Here is a 26332-nt window from a genome sequence, read left to right on the forward strand (position 1 = left end):
GGGATGTCCAATGAAGAGCAATGCGCAAAGAAAACAGAAGATGAGAGAGATGAGCAGAATATAGCTGAGAATATGGTTATTGGCCTTCACAATAGGAGATTCCTTGTGCTTTAGAAAAGTGACTAGTACTAGAAGTGTGAGGGCCAAGAAGCACAGAGCCATGCAGCCTAGAGCCATCCCCAGTGGATCTTTATAATCCAGAAATGTCACAGCTCTTTGGAGGCAGTGGGTTTGCTCTAAGTTGGCATACTTATCATCAGGACACCTCACACACTGCTCCAAATCTGCTGACAAAAAACAAAGAAACCTTATAAGATATACACTAATTTATTCAGTATTTGTATCCCTTAATAAATATTTTGGTGTAATGACTGAAAGAGTTAAAATTTCAAGCTAGCCCCCACTAACCCTGCCTTGAGGACAAGTATGTCCCAAGGCTGAGAACAAAAACTGCAGACCACCTAGTCTCAATAAGGTCTGACTCTGCAGTCCTGAGAAAAACAAGTATGAAGGTCAGTGTGCCCCAAAACAGAGTGGTCTGGAGTTAAATCATACCTAAAAGCTGCCAGAATATTCCGATTTGAATGAACCAATGAAATTGTTAAGTGCCTGTTGCTAACGGCCTATGTAATTTTGCCCATAAATATGTTCCCCTAATTGAGTTTCAGGTCGACTCCTCTATCTCCTGCATGAGATAGGTGTCATCCCCAGAGCTTTGGACCCCCACCCAATAAACCTCTTGCTTGATTGCAGCAAGATTGGATTTCTGTGAGTTCTTGGGTTCACGTTCTCCCGGTACTAGAGTGAGGGGCTTTCCCAATCTGGGGCTCTTTCACGACCACTGATTTAAGGTTTGTCTGCATTAAGTCTTGTCTGTATTATCCTATGTACCATAATAGAGAAAGGAAGAGAAAAAAACTTGTTTACTGGAAGAGAAAGAAATACATTTTATTTATACTGAATTATGAATAATGCTAGGCATTTCTCAAATTATTTAATTCCTCAAACCTAATCTCACTATTTACAGACATGTGAATTGTGTGGACATTGCCTTCAATGCCAGCTGATACATTACATTATGCTCCTTGTTGGCTTTGAAAGTTATGTGTACTTGGTTGGTACTTTCACGTAGCTGCGAGAACTCAATTCATCATGCAAGTACTGTTTTCATAAACTAGTATTTCTGTTATGGAAGCTGTATGCCTCATAAACCAATGCACGTCCCCTTCAATGTGGTACGATGTCTTTTTCACAACTACACATTACAAGCTACATGGCATGAAGAATAAGGATATTCATAATCATCCTTGTTTCCTTATCTAGGCTGTTATTTCTGATTAGCTCTGGTACATCTCTGGGAGCATTCTTGAAACTGTCACTCTTGTTCTAATTTTTTAACACCAACTGATTCATTTTTTAAGATATCTGAGCTCTGAAAATGTATTTCTTTGAAGAATAACTGCTCCCCTGAGGATCTGGATTTTATCAGGACCAAGATGGATAATAGGAAGAAAAAATGTTGACTGATCATATAGTCAAGTTCCTTTGCAAAAAATCCAAATCAACTAAGAAGAAATATATGTATAAACTATGCCTGATTTTTTTTCTCCCTAAAATGGATATAGATGTTTGTCAGCCTAAATGTTTTTTGCAAAATATGAAATCAGAGAAATTAGGTTGTAATAAATCATACAGGTTATTTGCTGAGTTCAAAAAAAGTTGATACTATTCAAAATGTTAAATTCTGAAACACAGAGGTTTTAGGTTTTCTGTTACAATTTTTCCTCTATGCCATTTTAATATTCTATTATGGAAAGAGAAGATATTTACATTCAATACAAGTTTTCTGCATGCAAATGTGTACCTGTCTCATTGGAAACCTCATTTTCTGGGCACAATGTACAATCAAAGCAACAATCTGCAGTCTCTTTCTGATGAATTCTCATGAATCCTGCAGCACAGGTCACACTACACAGAGAGGTGGGAACCTGAGACAATATATTTATATAATTATACATGCATATATGACATATATATGTCATTAACAGATATGGTTATACATAGTCCTCTACTAACAGGCATTACTTGTTAATATTGGGCACTTTATTGTTTTTATAAGATAGCAATGCCCTGAGAGTCAATTGATAATTACTAATTCATGCACTATTATATGTATAAAGTTTGGGTTGTAGAGATTTAAAAATTGTTTTTTCCAAATTGATAAATACCAAAAATATATGTGTATTCAGCTTCTCTCACATGATCTATTAATAAAAAAATAATATGAGTACTGAGTTGGGTGGTGAGAGAAGAAAGATCAAAAGAGTTGTTCAATGAATATAAGACACTCATGAAAGTAATAAAGTTTTTCTAAGCTTAAAAGAAAAGTTTGAATATAAAGAAATATTTCTATAAATGGATAAAAGCCTTTGTTCACTAGAGTATAAATATGCTCATACAAAATCTCAAATTGTTTGTAGATATATATACTCATATATGAATATATATATATATATATATATATATATATATATATATATATAGGTATACAAATTAGATAGATAGATAGATGATAGGTAGATAGATAGATGGATAGATAGATAGATAGATAGATAGATAGATAGATAGATAGATAGATAGATAATTTTTAATGTGTTTCTGTGGGGTGGGGTATAAGGCATTGAGATTCATTTGAACATGAATTCCAGAGTCCTTGGGTACTTGTGACCTACATTAGAAAATGTTGTGAGTTTTCAAATTTCATTGCTGGAACTAAGAATGACTCTTTAGCAAGAGCAGTAAATAGTCTTAACCATAGAGCTAACACTTCAGTTGCTCATATTTTAAAATTTAGATATAATGAAAGATTGTCTCATACTCACCGAAGTTCCTCCTGTTGCCCACTCCAAATCTTTAGATATATGAAGTTGTTGGCTCTGTGGGAAACAAGGAAAATAGCTTCCTATTTTCACCTTTAGTCCAAGGCCTTGTGGAAAATTCCAAATGTTGAAAATGTCATACTCTGCACACCGATTTTCCCTGTGCATCATGTTTACCAGTTCTCCAACTGGGTTAGTAAATACCCTAGTGTTCAACAAGGAAGCCACCTAAATGAGATGCATCATTAGATGATTACATATGCATATCAATTAAGAGTGAAAAATTGAGAATATCCTCTAATTTTTTTCTAATTGATTCCAGAAGAAATAGCTATATTAATGTTATTCCATGTAAAAAATACAATGTACCTCATAGTAATTAATTAAAACTTTATGTACTTTAAATTGATGTTCCATAATAAATAGTCCTACAACAAAGATTTTTAAAATGACAAGTAGCATGGTTTGTGTGTGTTCTTGTTTGTTTGTGTTGTGTGCATATGTGCACATATGCTTGTCAAAATAATTTTTAAAAAATAAAGCCATGCATGCGAGAGAATGAATGGGAACTTTGAATATCTGGAACTTTTGAAAGCAATGTGGTAATGGGCCATTCATGGACAAAGAGTATACATAGATAAAATGAACATAAAAAACGCGTGGTCTTTATCATCTGTGTTTTTTATAACTAATGGTTACTTTAAATGAATAACTGTTAGTCACAGCAAATATATGAATTCTTGAGAAAATTATTTTTGAGGAAATTATTCTACTCTTGTAATCATTTAAGACATTTAGGATAAAACTATTGGTCCGTTGTTGAATTTTGAACTCACTTGGTAAGATCCTGATACATACCTTTCATTGTGCATCTCCATAAGGGCAGACAGCATGTCTGCCCCTCTCACACCACACAGTCTGCAGATCCCCCCAGGAGATCTGCTGCAACCCACGGACATAGGAGTTAGGTTTTTGACAGAGAAATCCAGGCAAGTTAACACCAAAAATAAACCAATAATGAGATGCAAGCAGAAAACTAAAGCAAGAGAAACCAATATCCTTTGACAGCATTAAAACCCATGCCTCCCACTACAGCAAGTTTTGGGTAAGCCAACACACCTGAAAAGCATGATGCTGACATAAAATCCCATCTCATGCAGGTAATAGAGACCTTTAAGTATGATGTGAAGAACTCACTTAAAGAAATGCAGAAAACCACAATTTAAAACATAAAGAATAAACAAACGAATCCCTTAAGGTAATGAGGGAAAACACAATCAAACAGGTGAATAAAATAAAGTGATCTAAGACCTAACAATTGAAAAGAAACAATAAAGAAATCACAAATGGTGACAACCCTAGAAATGGAAAGTCTAGAAAAGAGGTTAAAAGCTACAGATACAACTATTTCCAACAGAATACAAGAGACAGAAGAGAATCTCAGGTGTAAAGACAAACATAGAAGATATTGGCACAATGTTCAATGAAAATAGACAGCATAACTAACCCATTTCATTCAGATTTCCCAGTTTTGTTGAGTATAGGCTTTTGTAGAAGGACCTGATGCTACTCAGCCACCAGAAACAATGACTTAACCAAATTCTTAAGAAAATGGCTGCATCTAGAGAATATCATCCTGAGTGAGATAACCCAGTCACAAAAGAACAGACATAATATGCAGCCACTGATAGTGGGATGCTAACCCCAGAGGCTTGCACTCCCCCAGAAACAACTCACATACTGTATGAAGTCCAAGAAATAAAGAAAACAAAACAAAACAAAAAAATATTTACAAAACAAGAAAACTTTAACTATTTCCATGTTACATTTTGTTTTACATGTACTTTAGCTCATTGTAACTATTAAGTTTTCAAGGCATACTATCAAACCTTGAAAAAAATGGAGTACTGACTAAAACATATATTCATATAGTTTTATGTAAGAATTACGTTAAAATCTGAAAAAAAAGTACTGACAAAAATGTATAATTTTAAGCAAAAAATGTTTAAAATCTGTACATTTATCTTTGTTTTGTAAAATAAAGTTGTATAAAATAAAAAAAAGAAGGATCTGATGCTGTTCTGAATTTCTACATTTTCTGTTATGTCTTTCTTTTTATTTCTGATTTTGTTAATTTGAATACTGTCTCTGTTTCCTCTTATTAGTCTGGCTAAGGGTTTGTCTATGTGGTTGATTTTCTCAAGAAAAGAGCTCCTGGTTCTCTTAGTTCTTGTACAGTTCTTTCTGTTGCCACTTGTTTGGTTTCAGCCCTGCATTTCATTATTTCCTTCTGTCTACCACTCCTGCATCTATTTGCTAATTTTTGTCCTACAGTTTTCAGGTGCATGGTCAAGCTGCTAGTGTATGCTCTCTCCAGCTTCTTTTTAGAGACACTCAAAGATATGAGTGTTGCTCTTAACACTGCTTTTATTGTGTCTCATAAATTTGAGTATGGTGTGTCAGTATTTTCTAAATTCCAGAAAGTCTTTCATTTCTTTCTTTATTTCTTCCCTAACCAAGTTATCATTGAGTAGAGTGTTGTTCAGCTTCCATGTGTATGTGGCTTTTCTGTTATTTCTGTTGTTATTGAAGACCAAGCTTTGTTCATGGTGATCTAATAGGATGTATGGGATTATTTAAATATCATTATATTTTCTACAAATGGTGCTTGTTCAACTGAGGTTCAACATGCAGAACTATGCAAATCAGTCCATTCCTATTGCCTTTTAAAAGCTCAAGTCCAAGTTGATAAAAAAAAACTCCCACAAAAAAAAATAATAAGAAAATGTAGGGAAGAACCTCGAACACATTAGGCACAGGGGAAAATTTCCTGAAAGGAACATCAATGGCTTATGCTCTAAGAATTGACAAATGCGACCTCATAAAACTTCAAAGATTCTGTAAGGCAAAGGTCAATGTGAATAGGACAAAGTGGCAACCAGCAGATTAGGAAAAGATCTTTACCAATCCTACATCCAATAGAGGACTAATATCCAATATAAATAAGAAGTTAGAAACCAGGAAATCAAATAACCCTATTGAAATTGGGGACAATGCTAAACAAGGTATTCTCAAGTGACAAATACTGAATGACTGTGAGCACATAAAAAATGTTTGACACCCATAGTCATCAGAAAAATGCAAACCAAAACAACCCTGAGATTCCACCTCACATGAGTCAAAATATCTAAAATTAAAACAGGTGAGAGCACATGCTGGTGAGGATGTGGAGATAAATACTCCTTCGTTGCTTGTGGAATTGCAACCTGGTACAACCAATCTGGAAATCAGTCTGGCAGTTTCTCAGAAAATTGGACATAGTACTACCTGAGGACCCAGTCATATTATTCCTAGGTACATACTAAAATGATGTTCCAACATATAACAAGGACACATGCTCTACCATGTTCCTAACAGCCTTAGTTTAATAACCAGAAGCTTGAAAGAACACAGATGTCTTTCAACAGAGGAATGAATACAGAAAATATTTAAACAATGGAATACTATTCAGCTATTAAAAACAATGACTTAATGAAATTCTCAAGCAAATAAATGGAACTCGAAAATATCATCCTGAGTGAGGTAACCATGCACACATGGTATGCACTTACTGATAAGTGGATATTAGCCGAAAAGTTTGGAATACCCAAGATATAATTCAGAAACCGTACCATGCTCAAGAAGAAGGAAGACCAATGTGGACACTTTAGTCCTTCTTAGAATGGAGAAAAAAATTCTCACAGGAGGAATTATAAAAACAAATTATGGAGCAAAGAGTGAAGGAAAGGCTATCCAGAGACACCCACACCTGGGGATTCATCCCATATACAGCCACCAAACCCAGACAATATTACAGATGCCAAGAATTGCATGCTGACAGAGCCTGATATAGCCATCTCCTGCAAGGCTCTGCCAGAGACTGACAAATACAGAGGCAGATGCTTGCAGACAACCTTTGGGCCCCCAATGAATGAGATAGAGAAAGTACTGAAGGAGCTAAAGTGGTTTGCAACCCCATAGGAAGAACAAGAATATCAAGTAACCAGACACGCCACAGCTCTCAAGGAATTAAACCACCAAACAAGAGTTCACATACAGGGACCTATGGCTTGAGTTGCATATGTAGCAAAGGATGGCCATGTTTGGCATCAATGTGAGGAGAGGCCCTTGGTCCAGTGAAGGCTTGAGGTCCAAGCATAGGGGATTATCAGAACATGGAGGCTGGCAGGAGTGTTTGGGTGGGTGGGGGAGTACCCTCATAGGAGCAGTGGAAAGGGTGTGAGACAGGGTCTTTCAAGGGACAAATGGGACCAGGATGGAGGCAGGGAGAATTTAGATGCCTAAGGACATTCAGTCTTTAAGGTGAGAGGATAGGGCTCCTGAACCAAACCCATAAAAAGGTGTTGAGATATGCAACAAGCTGCCACATCCTGACTCTAGTGCTGCAGGTACTCTTCAATATCATCATCCCAGATCACTATGCAGATAGATGCCTTTTCTCCTCCCTGCCTCACCCCCTTGAGCTCTGTGGAGCAGCTTGTGGAAGGTCTTCTGGACTCAGTTCTGTTGACCAGGCACAGCCGAGTCCATCACTGAGGCCTTGCTTCTGCTAGCTTCAGACAAAGGCTTGCAGAAGAAAATGAGCTCCCATGGTACTCCTGGGATCTTCCTCTAATATACAACTATATTCAGGGTGTCTACTGGAATGTTAGTCTTCTGCAGTACTATGAGCTCAGACAAGTGCGCAGTTTCCTACTAGCTACACTAGTGACTGTACTGGTTGTGTGGACAACCTGGACATATGTGACCACCCATCCTTGTCTCTGCGTTACACTTGGACTACAAAGGACAAAGAACAGGGAGAGCTGGAGAAGCCCTATCCTGGCTTCCTCAGTAAGAAGGCGTTTGTGTATCTGCTTCACGCTGCAGCACTGATGATCGTTGCAGGTCTGTGCATGCATGTGCAGGTTCTCTCACGATTTGGGTGCTCTTCTACTCCTATGGTGTACTGGTTTCCAGTTCACCCACTTCAGGATCAAGAACTGCTGTTGAGGTTTATAGATACAGCACCTTAGAAACGTCTTGAGAATAATTTCCCACCGGTAGAAAAGGTCCCCAGAAACTATGTCATGAAACTCTTATATAAATGGAAGACCTGCCCTCCAGTCACAAATACATTTTACTCTACTTCCTGACCTACTGGCTCCTTGGACTAATTCTCCATTGCAACTTCCTGTCTTGGACTCAACCTGGAATCTCAAGGGCAATCTGAAAATTAATTTAACCCAGGGTCTGAAAGCTCTAAGACACACTGGCTGGTACTGTCTGCACACCCCTGAGAGCACTGTCCAGTAAAATCTTGCCATATCTCTCTGGAGGTTAGTTAAGAAGGGAAAATGTGAACACGGAAGTCCCTTCTCATTCTGGTTGGGAAAATTTAGGGGAGTAACTTCACTGCCCAGTGGAGCTATCTTAAATCTCCCTAGTCAACAAGTAACAGCCAATCTTAAACCTATCTTTGTTCTATGTGTAAGGCTTTATTTTGTTTTGTTTTTTTGAGAGAGGGTTTCTCTGTTTAGCCCTGGCTGTCCTGGCACTCTCTCTGTAGACCAGGTTTATGTAGAACAGGCTGGTCTGGAACTCAGAGATCCATCTGCCTCTGTCTCCTGAGTGCTAGGATTAAAGCCATGGGCTAGCACTGCTCGGCCTGGTGGCTAAATTTAGATGTTTGATCAAAGCACAGGTCAATAACCTAGTCTATTCACAATGATGGAGACAGTGCAGTGTAGTGACTGAAGGACAAAGGGACTGACTGCTCTAAATGAGAGGTTTCTTCATTTTCTTTATGATTGTGTGTGTGTGTTTGTGTGTTTGCAATGTGTGAGTCTTATAAACTGTGAAAATCTAAAAACTCCCTTTTGCAATGAATTACCTTTTCCTGGAGGTGGGGTAGTCAGGGGAGTTAATGCAAGGTCCCTCTCTGTAGCTCTGACTGTCCTAGAACTTGCTATGTAGATCTGGCTGGTCCTGACCTCAGAGATTCTCCTGCCTTGGCCTCCTAAGGGCTCAGAGTAAAAGTCTGCTCCACAGGCTCTGCTAAGCTAGTTGCTATAAATTATAGGGGGTTGAGGCTAAAACTCAGTATTAAAGCATTTGGAACCCCAATTTCAACAATAAATGTCACTTGAATCAGAGCACAAGATCAGAAAAAAATTAAAAAGAAATAAAAATTTAATAAGAAAAAACACCCCCCAAAGACAACAAAATATTTTGTCTAAATAAATAAAAAATATTTAAAAATAACAGGTTAAAATTTTTCAATGACAATCCTACAAAAAGCAATTTACAGAGTTAATGCAAGTCTTACCAACATTCCAACACTGTTATTCAAAGACATGGAAAGAGCAACTCTCAATTTCATATGGAAAAAACAAACAAACAAAAAAACCCAGGAGAGTTAAACTAATTTTTAACAATAAAGCACTCTGGGGGAATCACCAATTATGACCTGAAGGTATATTACAGACCAATAGTGATAACAGGTTGGTCATTGGAACAAAAATGAATACCCAGAAATAAAACCACACAATTGTGGACACTTTATCTTTGACAAGCAAGGCAAAAATTACAACAGAAAAAAAAAAGGATGACATTTTCAATAAATGGTACTGGTCTAACTGGAAGTCTATATGTACAAAAATTTAAAAATTAATTTTCTTCCACAAAGCTCAATGCAAGTAGATTAAGGACCTCAACATAATACTAGATACACTAAATCAAATGGAAGAGAAAGTGGAAAAGAGACTCAAACTCATTGACATGGGGAAAATTTTGCTAAACATAACTCTAATAGCTCAGGCTCTAAGATTAAGAATTGATATATGAGACCTGATGGCTAAGGACCTTCTGTAAGGCAAAAAAAAAAAAAAAAAAAAAAAAAAAAAGTCAACAGGAAAAATCAGCAACTTACACATTGGAATGAAATAACTTCACTAACCCCACATCTGATAAAGGGGCTTATATCTCAAATATTTAAAGAACACAAGAAGCTAACTTCCAGAACAGCAGAATTCCCCAATCCAAAAATGGGGTGCAATGCTAAAGAGAGAATTCACAACATAGGCATCTCAAATGAAGAAGTTCTTAAGAAAGTAGTCAAAGTTCTTAGTGATCAGACAAATGTAAACCAAAATAACCATGATTCAACTTTACAAAAATCACAATGGGTAAGACCAAAAACTCAGGTGACAGCACATGTTAGAGAAATGTGGAGAAAGAAAAACACTCCTCCATTGAAGCTGTGGGTTTGTAAACTGGTATAACCACTCAGGTAAACAATCTGGAGGATTCTCAGAAAATTAAAAAGAGATCTACCTAAATATCCAGCTATACCACTCATTCTTGGACATATACCCAAAAGATGAACAACTCTGCCAAAGGGGGCTGTGCTCCATTATGCTTACAGTGGTCTTAGTTGTGATAGCGTGAAGTGGGAAACACCCCAGATATCATACAACAAAACAATAGATACAGAAAATGTGGTTCCTTTACACAATGGAATATTATTCATCTATTAAGAACAAGGATGTCATGAGCTTTGCAGTCAAATGGATGGAGCTAGAATATATCACCCTGCATGAGATAACTCAGATCCTAAAGAACATGCATGGTATGTGTTCACTAGTAGGTGGCTATTAGCCAAAAAGTACAGAATACCTAAGATACAAGCCACAAATAAGGTTGGCAGGCAGAAGGGCTCAAGTGGTAATGCTTCAATCCCATTTGGGAGGGAGAAGAAAAAATTATGGGAGGCAGAGGGTGGGGGGACCTGAGTTGGAGAGGGGATGAGGAAGGGAAAATAGAAACATGATCAGGTTTTGGCTTGAGGGCCAGCAGAGTGAATGGAAATATGCAACCTCAGGAGGTTGGAGGTGGGGCAACCCTCTCAAATGTCCCAGAGACCTGGTAGGTGACTCTCAAAACTCAGAGGTAGGAACTTAGTTGAAATGCCCAACAGTGAGAAGAGTCCACTTCAGTAGAAAGAAAAGGCATCAAGTTCAGGGATGGAGTTGCCATCACAGAGTCAAAACTCTGACCCAGTATTGTACATGCCTAAAAGAAATAAAGAGCAGATGACATGATAGTGTATGTAAGTGACCCTAAAAATTCCACCAGAGACCTTTTACAGCTGTTAAACAACTTCAGCAAAGTGGCTGGATATAAAATTCACTCAAACAAATCAGTAGCCTTCCTCTACTCAAAAAACAAACATGCTAAGAAAGAAATTAGGGAAAAGATACCTTTCACAATAGTCACAAACAATATGAAATATCTTGGTGTGACTCTAACTAAGAAAGTGAAGGAACTGTATGACAAGAACTTCAATTCTCTCAAGAAAGAAATTGAAAAAGATCACAGAAGATGGAAAGATTTCCCATGCTCATGGATTAGAAGAATCAACACTGTAAAAATGGTCATCTTAACGAAGGTAATCTACAGATTCAATGCAATACCCATCTAAATTCTAACTCAATTCTTCATAGAGTTGGAAAGAACAACTTGCAAATTCATCTAGAATAACAAAAAAATCTAGACTATCGAAATCTATTCTCAACAAGAAATGATCTGCGGGAATCACTATTCCTGACCTCAAGCTATGTTACAAGTCAATTGTGTTAAAAATCTCATGGTACTGGCACAGAGATAGGCAGGTTGATCAATGGAACAGATTAGAAGATCCAGAAATAAACCCTCACACATATGGTCACTAGATTTCTGACAAAGAAGCTGTAAACATTCAATGGAAAAAGGACAGCCTCTTCAACAAATGGTATTGGCTAAACTGGCACTCAGCATGCAGAAGAATGAAAATAGATCCTTTCTTATCTCCTTATACAAAGCTCAAGTGCTACTGGATCAAAGATCTCCAAATTAAACCAGGTACACTGGAACTATTAGAAGAGAAATTAGGGAAAACCTTAGGACACATAGGCATAGGGGAAAATTTCCTGAACAGAACACCAATAGTTTGTGCTTTAAGACCAAGGATGGAGAAATGGGACTTAAAGTTTCTCTAAGGCTAAGGACACTGTCAAGTAAATAAATCCGCAGCCAACAGATTAGAAGAAGATCTTTACCAACTCCATATCTGATAGACGTCAATTATCCAATGTATACAAAGAACTCAAGAATTTAGATGCCAGAAAATCAAAAAAATAATATTAAAAGTTGGGTATTGAGCTAAAGAAAAAGTTCTCAATTGGCAATATCAAATGGATAAGAAGCATCTAAGTAAGTGCTCAACATCTCTAGTCATCAGGAAAATGCAAATCAAAACAACCCTGAAATTCCACCTCACACCAGTCAGAATCACTAAGATCCAAACCTTAGATGACAGCAGATGCTGGCGAGGATGTGGAGAAAAAGGAACACTCCTCTACTGTTGGTGGGGTTGTAAGCTGGTACAACCACTCTGGAAATCAGTCTGGCGGTTCCTCAGAAAATAGGACATAGTCTTACCTGAAGACCTAGTTATTCCATATCTGGGTATAAACCCCAGAGTTGCTCCAACATACAATAAGAACACATGCACCACAGTCTTCATAGCAGCCCTATTTATGATAGCCAGGAAGTGGAAAGAACTCAGATGTCCTTCAATAGATGAATAGATACAAAAATTGTGGTATATTTACACAATGGAGTACTACTCAGCTATTAGAAACAATGACTTTATGAAATTCCTTGGAAAATGGATGAATCTAGAGAATATCATCCTGAGTGAGGTAAGCCTTCACAAAAGAACAGTCATAATATGCAGTCACTGATAATTGGATACTAACCACAGAAAACTCTGAATACCCCAGAAAAAACTCACAGGCCTGGACCTTAAATCATTAATAATACAAGAGCTAAGAATATAGCCTTATGGCAATTTTTGGTATTCAAAGAACATTATTCTTAATCTATAAACACCAAGGAAAGTGACTGTTTCCATGTTATGTTCTGTTTGACATGTACTTTATGCTTATGATTACTAGTAAGATTTCAATGTATACCATCAAACCTCTAAAAGAATTAAGTACTGACAAAAATATATTCAAATAGTATTATGCCAAAATGCCTTTAAAAATCTATACATGTATCCCTCCTTTTTAAATGAAGTTGTAAGAGAAAAAAAAATATATAAAGAACCCAAAAAAAAAAGAAAAAAGAAAAAGAAATAAAGAAATAAAGAGACAAAAATGGAGAAGTACTGAGAAAAAATGGTACAGTGACTGACCAAATTGGGGATCCATCTAGGGGCCAGGGCACCTAGACATGACACTATTTACGGAATCTGTGGTATGCTTAAAGACAGGAATCTAACATGGCTGTCTTCTGAAAGAACCAGCAAGCAGCTGCCTGATTAAGATACAGACACTTACACCCAAGCAATGGACTGAAATCAGGAACCCCTATAATTGAAGTAGGAAAAAGCTGGAGAAAATGAGGAGGAGGGAAACTTCTAGGAAGACCAAAAGTCTCAAATAACCAGGACCCCAGACATCTCTCATATACTGAACCAACAACAAGGCAGCATTTACTAACTGGTCCAAGGTTCCTTATGAATGAACAGCAGAGGACTTCTGGTTTGACCTCAGTGAGAGAGGAGAAACCTAATCCTCAAGAGATTTGATGCCCCAGGGAGTGGGGAAGCCTGCAGGGCTGGGGTGGTCTGGGGATGGGAACATCCTCTTAGAGACAACAGAAAGAGGAATGAATGGGATAAGAAATTCTTAGTGGGAAGACCAGGAGCAGAAAATAACTGAATTGTTAAAAAGTTAAGGTTAAATATTAATAAATAAATAAATAAATAATTTTAAAAACAAAAAAGTTTGAGACACATTTTCACAAAACTCACTGATAATCATATGAAAACTATTGTCTCCTATTAAATGTTATTCTTGTGAATAATATCTATCCAAAGAAAAGATTCATTAGGGAGTTTTGAAGTGTAGAAATCTTCCCACAGATAGAATAATCTCTAATAAATGTATGTGAGTTTCTCAGGGATCATTTGAAACATGACATTGATCAATTTAAACATAATGAACAGTAATTTTTACCTGCTGACAGTCATGGAATATTCCTCTGTATATTGCCAATTCTTGAGATTCTACTTGTTGAAGAACAAGTTCATGGTAGGTGTGGGCCACAGCATACACAGCATTATATAAATTGTAACCTTCTTCACTCAGGGCCATGTCAAATCCATGCTGTGATAACCATTCAACTGTGTTGTTGAATGTAAATTGTTCCATTGTGCTAACACTGTTCTTAGAGATTGAACAATTAAAATAATTCCACTCAAACATTGTCTGAGAAACATCTATTGGATATATGGAAGTGTTCATTGTTTCTATAAAATTGCTAAATTTTGCAACCCCTCCATTGTGGTGTGCAAAAGTGACAGTTCCATGGAAGAAATCAAGGCTAAAATCTCTTTCACTTGTGATCACATCCCACTGTGAGGTTGTGACCCAGATTTTCTGTGCACCTAAATATCCCCATTTTCTAAAGCTGACTTCTAGAGTAGAGTTCATTTTGCCATAAATGATAACAACCTTTGCAGTTGATGCCATAATTCGTTTGTCATATATCTTAGTCCGGGCCGTGTATATCTCCATGTTTTCTGGTATCACATTCACAAACTCTAAACAGATCCCATGTCTTTGCATTTCTTCTGTTGAGTCTGAGAGAAACTGAAGACCCAGGTCATCATCTGAGGTGACAAGTCCAATCCAAGTCCATCTAAAATGAAGCATCAAAGAAACCATGGCATGGGACAAATACATGTCCTTGTTTGCTATCTGATACACATAGGAAAACTGGTCAGGGTCATTCAGGGTAGGATTAAATGGTCCAAAGTAAACCTAAGGGATGTACAAAGAAGATGAAATATATACATGAGGAATATGAGTGTAAAAATGTTTCAACGTATATACTATTGTAGTTGTTCACTTTTCATAATTCCTATTAAGGATAGTAAGATTACCCTATAAATATCATATATTATTGCTATTAGATTCTAGACTACTCCTGACAAGAGTTACTGTTCTAGAAACTGGATTTGCCTGTTTTCACAGTGTTTCTAGACAATCTGATTATTTAATGCTCCTTAATGTAGGTTAAGTAGCTCTCACACACAACGCTATGCTGGCCAAGTTTTCTCTCTAGGCAAATATGAATAGAATAAAAAATGTTGTCAATTGGTCCAGTACCACACAGTCTCACCTTTGGTGACATGGAATTAATTGTCAGTTTTAAAGATGTTGTTAATGATGGTCCTGTAAGTTCTACATTACATGTTTGCCATAACCCACATTTATAATTAATGAAACCAGAAATATTTTCTGGTGATGAATGTATTTTATCCAGAATTCCAAATGTATCTTCACACATGCCAACGGTGATAGAAAATATCAAAGACATGTTGGGTAAAATATAAGGGTTCTTATTAATCTCTTCGGTAGCAAAAATCAGTACCATAAAAAACTCATATCTTCCTCTTGGTATTCTAAAAAGAGACACAGGGATAATTAAGGAGGATGTTTAAAACATGAAACTTTCTTTCTAACTGCAGTAAACTTTGTACTAGAAAATACAACAAGTTTATGAGTAAATGATACCTTTCCTAACATAAACTCGGGAATTAGACATCTTTAGAGTTCAATGAAGCTTAAGAATCGCCCAAATAAGTTACTCTGATATGATAATTTTATATTTATGAAAAATCCAAAAAGAGCTGTTTTATCTCTGAATGACATACCTGTATTAGATTGCAGCCCTATAAAGTTATACTGTTACACAACAGTCTTCAAGTTCTTATGATGCAGAATAAGACATCTCTAACATCTTGGTGTCTCCAACTCAACTTCAACTTCACAGATTCTTTTTTTTTTTTTAGGATGTCAAAAGCTTGCTTTATTCGCGGCATTTTGTTTTGTCTTCACACTGGACACCATGATTAGACCTCCCAGACCCAGAAAGATGATAGTAAGGTTTTTCTTTATTGGGTTTTACTAAACCAGGGAAAACTCCCATCTAATCCCCAGAGGTTAATAAAAGTTCAATCAGACATTGGCCAAGCTAAGTTTTATCCTATTTAAAAAAAAATCTTATATAAAATAAGTATCTGTTCAAATATAGCTTTCTTTTCAAGGGCATCCACAAAATACAAAAGTATTTAAATTTAGTGGGAACTTCACAGATTCTTATTACAATGTCTGTGATTCATACATGATCTTCTGGGCTCTTCCAAAGGCCCTTGGTCACTTCTCTCACCCTCTACTCTGTAGCACTCTAGGCTCTGGTTGACTCCACTTTATTACTGCTGCTGATTTGGTGATCATTCCATGGTACTGGCATCTCCAATATGTTGGGGACTTCTACTGCAACTAGGCTTCACCAATAGTTGCTCATAGGCTCTCTTCATGGTGCCAAAGCTCAACTCTTTACATAACCTTTCCAGGCCTGGGTCATCAACTACAGCTGACGCTGAACCATCACCAATGTTCTTTCCTGTCTTCTCATTCTGTGAAACCTAAGCTATTCTCCATGACCCCTTTATATCTTCAAAACTAGTACCACCTGCATTATCCTTACAAATTACCCAGTCCAGCTGTCACACAAGGTACAGCCATCACTGTCCTGAAACACAACTTCTTTTTGATCTGAGAAAACCTTTCCTAGAAGAATGCACCTCTAAGATGCTGGTTTATTCTGAGTCACTGCAAATCTCTTAGTATCAGCTAAGAAGCATTAAGTGTCCCAGAAGTCTATTCTTCACTCTAAGGCAGAGTAACATGGTTGAAGCTGCCTTGTTCTGCTGCTGGCTGGTGCTGGAACACAAATCACTTAATCTATTAGCAAATTTCTTTTTTCCCATACTTTTACTACTGAATTTTGCTCTGTAGAGCAATTTTTTTGAACTTTGAACTCAGAGATTTGCATGGCTGTGCATCCTGAATACTAGGATTAAAGTTATATACCCCTATGCCGGAGTTTAAGCTTTTGTTCATCTAGAACTTGTTCTATCCCAGGCTGGCTTAAAATTGAGATCTACTTCACTTTGTCTCCTGGGATTAAATCTGTGTAGCGAGTTCTTAAAGTTTTAAAGACTGGTGAGTAGGAGATCTGAGCAGCAAGGGAGCAGAGAGATCTCTGCGGAGTGCGCACAGAAAGCACACTTCCCCCAGCTTGATCCAGGGACCAGGAACTCAACAATGGAACCTCTGTTTCCACCCGGAGACTTTGGGGCACAGAACAGGGCTTGGTCCATCTGCCACCCGGACCAGCAGTTCCTAAAGTTTTAAAGACTGCTGAGTAGGAGATCTGGGCAGCCAGGGAGCAGAGAGAGCTCTGCGGATTGCACACAGAAAGAGTGCCCCCATCCTGCTTTCACCCTGGGGCTTTGAGGCAAAGAAAAGGGCACGGACCATCTGCCACCTGGACCAGAGGAGATCCAGGGTCATAGACCAGATACAAGGGAAAGGTAAGTCCATATCACTGACAACAAGATGGTAAGAGGAAAGCGAAAGAGTATATCCCAAGTAAACCAAGACAACCTGGCAAAACCAGAACCCAACTCTCCCATAACAGCAAACACTGAAATGCCAAATACTCCAGAAAAAGAAGACGCAGACCTGAAATCATACCTCAAGACGCTGATAGAGATACTTAAACAAGAACGGGAGGAAAAGCAAAAAGAATCAGAAGCTTTTAAAGAGGAAACAAGAAAAACACTCAAAGAACTCAAAGAACTTGAGGAAAACAGAACCAAAGAGATGAAGGAATGGAAGAGGGAATTTAAAACAGAAATTGACACAATAAAGAAAACACTAAAAGAGATAACCCTAGAAGTAGAACACCTAAAAAATAAATCAGGAGTCACAGATGCAAGCATTTCCAATAGACTGCAAGAGATGGAAGAGAGAATCTCAGGGGCCGAAGACAACATTCAAAACATAGACAAAACAGTCAGAGAAGATGCAAAAACCAAAAAGCTCCTAATTCAAAATGTCCAGGAGATCCAGGACACAATGAGATGACCAAACCTAAAGATAATAGGAATAGAAGAGGGAGAAGAATATCAACTAAGAGGCACAGTAAATATCTTCAAAAAATAGTAGAAGAAAACTTCGCTACCCATAAAAATGAGATGACCACGAGCATAAAAGAAGCCTTCAGAACTCCAAATAGGTTAGACCAGAAAAGAATTTCCTCCCGACACATAATAGTCAAAACACCAAGTGCCCAAAGAAGAGAAAGAATACTAAAAGCAGTAAGGGAAAAAGGTCAGGTAACAAATAAAGGCAGACCAATCAGAATCACACCCGATTTCTCAACAGAGACTATGAAAGCTAGAAGAGCCTGGACAGACATCATGCAGACCCTAAGAGAGCACAAGTGCCAGCCCAAGCTGCTATACCCAGCAAAACTATCAATCACCATAAATGGAGTGATGAAGATATTTCAAGACAAATCTAAATTTACACAATATCTGACCACAAACCCAGCACTACAATGAATTATAGGTGGAATACCCAATACAATTAGGGAACTACATCCTAGTAAAAACAAGAAAACTCCTAAGCAAGAAAACCAAAAGAAGAAAGAGACATAGATACAACTCAACCTACAAAAGCAATAATGGCAGGAAACAGAAACAACTATTCCTTGATATCTATTAACATAAATAGACTCAACTCCCGATAAAGAGACATAGGCTATCAGACTGGATATATAAACAAAATCCAGCATTTTGCTGCATACAGGAAACTCATCTCAGAGACAAAGACAGACACTATCTCAGAGTAAAAGGGTGGGAAGAAAACTTCCAATCAAACAGCCCCAAGAAGCAAGCTGGAGTGGCTATTCTAATAACGAATAAAGTAAATTTCCAACCAAAATTTATCCAAAAAGATAAGGAAGGAAACTTTTTACTCATTACAGGGGAAACCTGTCAGGAGGAACTTTCAATCCTTAAATATGTGCTCCAAATACAAAAGCACCACATTCATAAAAGAAACCCTACTAAAGCTCAAAAATACATTTCACCCCACACAATAATATTGGGAGACTTTAATACCCCACTCTCACCAATGGACAGATCATGGAAACAGAAACTGAACAAGGACACTGTAAAACTACCAGAGACTATGAACCAACTGGATTTAATAGATATCTACAGAACTTATCATCCTAAAGTAAAAGAATACACATTCTTCTAAGCACCCCATGGCACCTTCTCAAAAATTGACCACATAATTGGACACAAAATGAGCCTCAATCAATATAAGAAGATTGAAATACTCCAATGCATCCTCTCAGATCACCATGGTCTACGGCTGGTCTTTAACAAAACAAAGACAACAAAAAGCCCACATACACATAGAAACTAAACAAAGCTCTGTTAAATGATAGCAGGGTCAAAAAAGAAATAAAGAAAGAAATTAAGGATTTTCTAGAATTCAATGAAAAGGAAAACACAACATACCCAAACCTATGGGATGCAATGAAACCAATACTGAGAGAAAAACTCATAGCTCTGAGTGCTTCCAAAAAGAAAATAGAGAGAGCATGCGTAAGAAACTTGACAGCACAGCTAAAAGCTCTACAACAGAAAGAAGCAGATACACCCAAGTGGAGTAGACGGCAAAAAATTATCAAACTTAGAGCAGAAATAGACCAAATAGAAACAAAAAGAACCATCGAAAGAATCAACAAAACCAAAGGCTGGTTCTTTGAGAAAATCAACAAGATTGATAAACGCCTAGCCAGACTAACTAGAGGGCAAATAGAGAGTATACAAATTAACAAAATCAGAAAGGAAAGTAGAGACATAAAAACTGAAACTGAGGAAATTCAGGAAATCATTAGATCCTACTACAAAAGCCTATACCCCACAAAGTTGAAAAATCTGGAGGAAATGGATGAATTCCTAGACAGATACAAGATCCTAAAGTTTAAACAGGACCAGGTAAACCATTTAAATAATCCCCTAACACCTAAAGAAATAGAAGAAGTCATCAAAAGCCTCCCAACCCCAAAAAGCCCAGATCCAGACAGGTTAAATGCAGAATTTTGTCAGACATTTATTGCAGACAAAACACCAATACTCTCCAAACTATTCCACAAGATAGAATCAGATGGAATACTACCTAACCCATTTTTTGAGGCTACAATAACCCTCGTTCCTAAACCACACAAAGACTCTACAAGCAAAGAGAACTTCAGACCAATCTCACTTATGAACATTGATGCAAAAATACTCAACAAAATCCTTGCAAACCAAATGCAAGAACACATCAAAACGATCATTCACCATAACCAAGTAGGCTTCATCCCTGGGATGGTTTAATATAAGGAAATCTATCAATGTAATCCACCATATAAACAAACTCAAAAACAAAATCACATGGTTATCTCACTAGATGCTGAGAAAGCATTTGACAAAATTCAACACCCCTTCATGTTAAAAGTCCTGGAAAGAACAGGAATCCAAGGTCCATACCTAAACATAATAAAGGCAATATACAGCAAACCAACAGCCAACATCAAACTTAAAGGTGAGAAACTTGAAGCAATCCCACTAAAATCAGGGACTCGACAAGGCTGCCCACTCTCCCCCTATTTATTAAACATAGTACTCTAAGTCCTGGCTGGAGCAATTAGACAGCCAAAGAAAATCAAAGGGATACAAATCGGAAAGGAAGAAGTAAAAACATCACTTTTTGCAGATGACATGATAGTGTACTTAAGTGACTCCAAAATTCCACCAGAGAACTCCTACAGCTGATAAACAAGTTCAGCAAAGTGGCTGGATACAAAATTAACTCAAACCAATCAGTAGCCTTCCTATACTCAAAGGACAAACATGTGGAGAAAGAAATTAGGGAAAAAATACCCATTACAATCGTCACAAAAACTATGAAATACCTTGGTGTGACTCTAACTAAGCAAGTAAAGGACCTGTATGACAAGAACTTCAAACCTCTAAAGAAGGAAATCAGGAAGATCTCAGAAAATGGAAAGATCTCCCATGCTCATGGATTGGAAGGATCAACATTTTAAAAATGGCCATCCTACCAAAAGCAATCTACAGATTAAATGCTATCCCCATCAAAAGTCCAACCCAGTTCTTCATTGAGTTGGAAAGATCAATGTCCAATTTCATCTAGAACAACAAAAGACCTAGCATAGCAAAATCCATCCTCAACAACAAGAAAACATCTGTGGGAATCACTATCCCTGACCTCAAGCTCTATTACAAGGCAATTGTGCTGAAAACTGCATGGTACTGGTACAGAAATAGACACATGGATCAATGGAATAGAATAGAAGATCCAGAAATGAGCCCTCACGTATATGGCCACCTGATTTTTGACAAAGGAGCTATAAACATTCAGTGGAAAAAGAAGAGCCTATTCAACAAATGGTTTTGGTCCAACTGACACTCAGCATGGTGAAGAATAAAAATAGACCCTTCCTTATCTCCTTGTACAAAGCTCAAGTGTAAGTGGATCAAAGATCTCCACACTAACCAGATACACTGAAACTATTAGATAAGAAAGTAGGGAAAACCTTAGAAAACATAGCCACAGGAGAAAATTTTCTGAACAAAACACCAATGGCTCAAGCTCTAAGGTCAAAGATTAAGATATGGGACTTAATGAGATTGCAAAGTTTCTGTAAGGCTAAGGACATTGTCAAGAAAAAAAAAAAAAAAAAAAAAAAAAAAAAAAAAAAAAAAAAAAAAAAAAAAAAACGGCAGCCAACAGAATGGGAAAAGATCTTACCAACTCCACATCAGATAGAGACCTAATATCCAAGGTACACAATGAACTCAAAAAGCTAAACACCAGAGAATCAAACAACCCTATTAAAAAATGGGGTATATAGCTAAACAACACATTCTCAATTGAGGAATATCGAATGGCTGAGAAACATCTAAGGAAGTGCTCAACATCCTTAGCCATCAGGGAAATGCAAATCAAAACAACCCTGGTATTCCACCTCACACCAGTCAGATTGGCCAAGATCCAAAACTCAGATGACAGCAGGTGGTAGCGAAGATGTGAAGAAAGACGAACACTTCTCCCCTTTTGGTGGAGTTGTAAACTGATACAACCACTCAGGAAATCAGTCTGGCGATTCCTCAGAAAATTGGACATAGTACAACCTGAAGATCTAGCTACTCCACTTCTGGGCATATACCCCATGGACACTCCAATATACAACAAAGATACATGCACCACAATGTTCATTGCAGCTCTATTTATAATAGCCAGAAGCTGGAAAGAACCCAGATGTCCTTCAGTAGATGAATGGATACAAAAATTGTGGTATATTTACACAATGGAGTACTACTCAGCTATCACAAACAATGACTTAACCAAATTCTTAAGAAAATGGTTGCATCTAGAGAATATCATCCTGAGTGAGATAACCCAGTCACAAAAGAACAGATATAATATGCAGTCACTGATAGTGTAATGGTAACCCCAGAGGCTCGGACTACCCCAGAAACAACTCACAGACTGTGTGAAGTTCAAGAAAAAAAAGAAAACAAATCAAACAAACAAACAAACAAAAAAAAAAAAACACATTATGCTCAATCCTTACACACCAAGAAAACGTTGACTAATTCCAGGTTATATCCTGTTTTACATGTACTTTTTGCTCATTGTAACTAGTAAGACCTTAATGCAGAGTATCAAACCTTAAATAAAAAGAAAAAAAAAAAAAAAAAAAAACCAAGCACTGACAAAAATGTATTTGTATACATTTATGCAAAAATGTTTAAAAATTTTTTCTTTTACCTTTGTTTTTTAAAATAAAGTTAAAAAAAGAAGAAGAAAACACCTTCAGCTCCTTAAGTACTTCTCCTAACTCTTCTACTTGGGTCCCAGTCTTAGTTAGGGCTTTATTGTCATGAACAGACACTATGACCAAGACAACTCTTAGAAGAACAACATTTAATTGGGCTGGCTAACATGTTCAGAGTTTCAGTCCATTATCATCAAGGCAGCAACATGACAGCATCCTGGCTAGCATTGTGCAAGAGAAGGTGAGAGTCCTACATCTTCATATGAAGGTTGTTAGTAGAAGGTCAACTTTCAGTCAATCAAAAGTAGAGTCTAAAGTCCATGTCCACAGTGACACACATAATCCACAAAGCCACAACTCCAAATAGTGCCACTCCCTGTACCAAGTATATAGAAACCATACCATTCCACTTCATGGCCCACATAAGTTTGTTCAAATATATAGGTCTATAGAGGTGAAATCCATACATAGCACAATGCAAAATACATTTAGTCATTCAAAATTACTTCAAAAGTCTCCATAGTCTATCCTGGCCTCAACAGTGTAAAAACTCCAAAGTTCAAAGTCTGTTGTGGCATTCATCCAATCATGTAACTGTAATCTCCAAAGCAACACAGGAAATGAGATGCGCAAACTTGAAATTCAATATCTCAATACTTGATGCCAAAGTGGTCTTCAGAACTCCAACTCAATTTTTACTTTTGTTAACTACAACCAACATCTTAACCTGGGGTGGTTATACTCCTTGTTAGAATATTTCCTCAGCAGAAATCTCATGGCTCTGGCATTATGAATTGGGGCCTCCAAAACAAGTTCAATTTTACAATTTCTTGCCAAAATGTCTGAGATCCACACATTATTTTCTGCATTCCTCCAAAGGCCTGCCATCACTTCTTGAGCTCTGCCCTCTGTAGTACTCTAAGCTCTGGTTGATCCACACCATTTCTGCTGCTGTTTTTGGTGAACATCTCATGGTACTGGCATTTGCAATACCCTGTGGTCTTCTGTTGCAACTGGGCTTCAACAATATCCTCTTATAGAATGACTTCGTGGTACCAAGCATCAACTTCTTTGCATAAATGATCTTTTCAGTCCTGAGCTGTCATTTACAACTCAGCCTGTACCCTAGCCAAGGGCCTCCCTTGGCCTCATACAGAACCAAGCAATAGATGCTCTCCATGACCCCTTTATTCCTTCACAACCAGTACCACATTGGTGAATCTTACACAGTACCAAGTACAGGTATAGCCTGAGGCACAACCTTGGCTCTTTCTAGAACTCTTCTTTGTGCTCTCAGAAAATACTTCCCAGGAGAGGTCACTTCAGTGATGTTAGTTTCTTCTAAATCACCACTAATTTCTTGGCTCCAGCTAACAAGCATCAATTGTCCCAGTAGCCCTTTTAATTTTTCACATGGCTGAAGCTACTGTGTTCTGCTGCTTTCTCGGGCTATAACGTCACTCTTCCCCCATTCTTTTGCCAGCATTCTGTTTTCTAACTCTCTCTCACTCACTCACTCTCTCTCTCTCTCTCTCTCTCTCTCTCTCTCTCTCTCTCTCTCTCTCACTCACTCTCTCACTCTCTCTCTCTTCCTAGTCTTGCTTTTCTTGGAACTTGTTCTTTCAATTGACCTTGAACTCAGAGTACTTCATGGTTTTGTCTCCTACAATGCTGAGATTTAAGGTATATACCACCATGTCTGAATTTAAGCTTTGCTTCACCTACAGCCTGCTTTGTGTCAGGCTGGCCTTGAACTCAAAGATCTGTTTAGCTTTAAACTCTGGTATTAAAGATGTGTATTACCATTCCTGGATCTAAATTTCTCTGGGTAAGATCTTTCAAAAACATCCCATAATCTATTATTATGTAGAACATAGGATTTAGCTCCATTTTACTTCCTGAATCTTACATTTTTCCTTTCTAATCTTGCTACAATTGTTCAAAAAGCTCTTTATGAGACTTAACCGTAGAATAAAGTCTCTGCTGGGCTTTTTTGAGACTCATTGATTAATGCGATTAATACCATAGTCTCAGTTATACTTTTCAGACAAGGGCTAAAGGTAACCACATTCTTAATGCAAATACCATAATTACAGTCTCTAGGACACATTCTAAAATTCTGCTCCACTGAAAATTCTTGGACCAGTTTTGCACAGTTCAAATAATACTTTCCATATCCCTACAAAGATGGCCTGTTAAGCCCAATTTAAAACATTCCACTGCTCTCCAAAGTTCCCAAGTCTACATTTTCGAAGCAAAAGCATGATCAGACCTTTCACAGCAATACACCACTCCTGGTCCTAACTTCTCTGTTAGTTATGGTTTGACTGCTATGAACAGATACTATGACCAAGCCAACTCTTATAAAAACATTTAATAGGGGCTGGATTATAGATTCAGAGGTTCAGTTTATTATCATCAAGGCAGGAACATGGCAGCATCTAGGTAGATATGATACCGGAGAAGCTGACAGTTCTACATCTTCATCTGAAGGTTTCTAGTAAAATCCTGACTTTCAGGAAGCTAGGAGCAGAGTCTTAAAGTTCATATCCACAGGTGTATACACCTACTCCAACAAGGCCACAACTCCAAATAGTACCACTCCCTTGGTCAAGCATAAAAATACCACAGTCCCCATGCTCAGTCTACTGGTTGGCTCTAAGCCTCCTCATCTGTATTGATCGGGCTCTGACAAAGCCTGAAACAGCTATATCTAATACTTCAAAATGTTAATGTTTATCAAACATGATAATTGTTTTAAGATACATTCTATTTAAATTTATATATTCATTTCAAAATATATAAAGTAATACATTATACCACACAACTAGACTATGATCTTTTAGGCTTATTTACACATCAATTTAATATTAACTTTTAGTGTGAATATTACTGTCTTAATTTACTACAAAAATAGTTATAAAATTTCTCTTAACACCTCAGTCTTCTTAAGTCTTTGTTATCATTCAAGTGATGACTCAGCACTGAGATTTTTTTCTCTATATGAAACATGTTCATCTATCCAACACTCTTGCCATATATCTGTTAGTATTTGCTACGTAAATTGGAGTACAATGTACTAAAATCAAACAAAATTGTGACATATTTGAAAGTCTTAAAATTTTGTTTGATATGTTATATAATTTTCAGTGGTTCCTAATGTTACCTGGGAAGAACAGGACAGTCACTTATAGATTGTTTACAAAGCTTCATGTTTCTAATTCATGACATTCCAGTAGGAAATAAAGCTAATGACTTACCTAAAATTGATAGTATTATTATAAAAATTTTTTTCAATAGGTCCCTCATATGTGAAAAGAAAAAAACCACAGTCACTTTGCAGATCTCTACCATGATCTTCATTAGTCTTTATTCTCCAAAAGCAACTGAGCTCAGTCGAACAGTACAAGATGAAAGAAAACTTCAGGAGAACGAAGGAAATAGTGTAAGTACACAGCTTCCTCATGTCTGCTAGCATCTATGATGGAGCAATTGTGAAATTTGTTTTTTATGAAGATAAAAATCATGCACATGCTTTTACACCTCTGTCTGTTTTAATGCTATTGCTGTCTGGAGATGCATTT

The 26332-nt window shown here is 37.2% G+C and overlaps 1 protein-coding gene and 1 pseudogene across 2 annotated transcripts; one reads left to right on the forward strand and one right to left on the reverse strand.

Annotated features, from left to right (window-relative positions):
- Window positions 1-5: 5 nt before the first annotated feature.
- On the reverse strand, window positions 6-26214 carry LOC308414195 (vomeronasal type-2 receptor 116-like; the record flags this gene model as incomplete). Its single annotated transcript, XM_080909402.1, has 6 exons — window positions 6-284; window positions 1865-1988; window positions 2883-3107; window positions 13985-14791; window positions 15153-15435; window positions 26009-26214. Coding segments are annotated over 6 exons (1924 nt in total), but the record flags the coding sequence as incomplete, so codon positions are not given.
- On the forward strand, window positions 3438-8151 carry LOC308414290 (GPI mannosyltransferase 2-like; annotated as a pseudogene). The gene is made up of 3 exons: window positions 3438-3481; window positions 7249-7327; window positions 7572-8151. The product of its transcript is annotated as a GPI mannosyltransferase 2-like (transcript).
- Window positions 26215-26332: the final 118 nt, after the last annotated feature.

Source organism: Micromys minutus, assembly GCF_963924665.1.
Source record: "Micromys minutus genome assembly, chromosome: 33".
In the NCBI taxonomy this organism is placed as follows: Eukaryota; Metazoa; Chordata; class Mammalia; order Rodentia; family Muridae; genus Micromys; species Micromys minutus.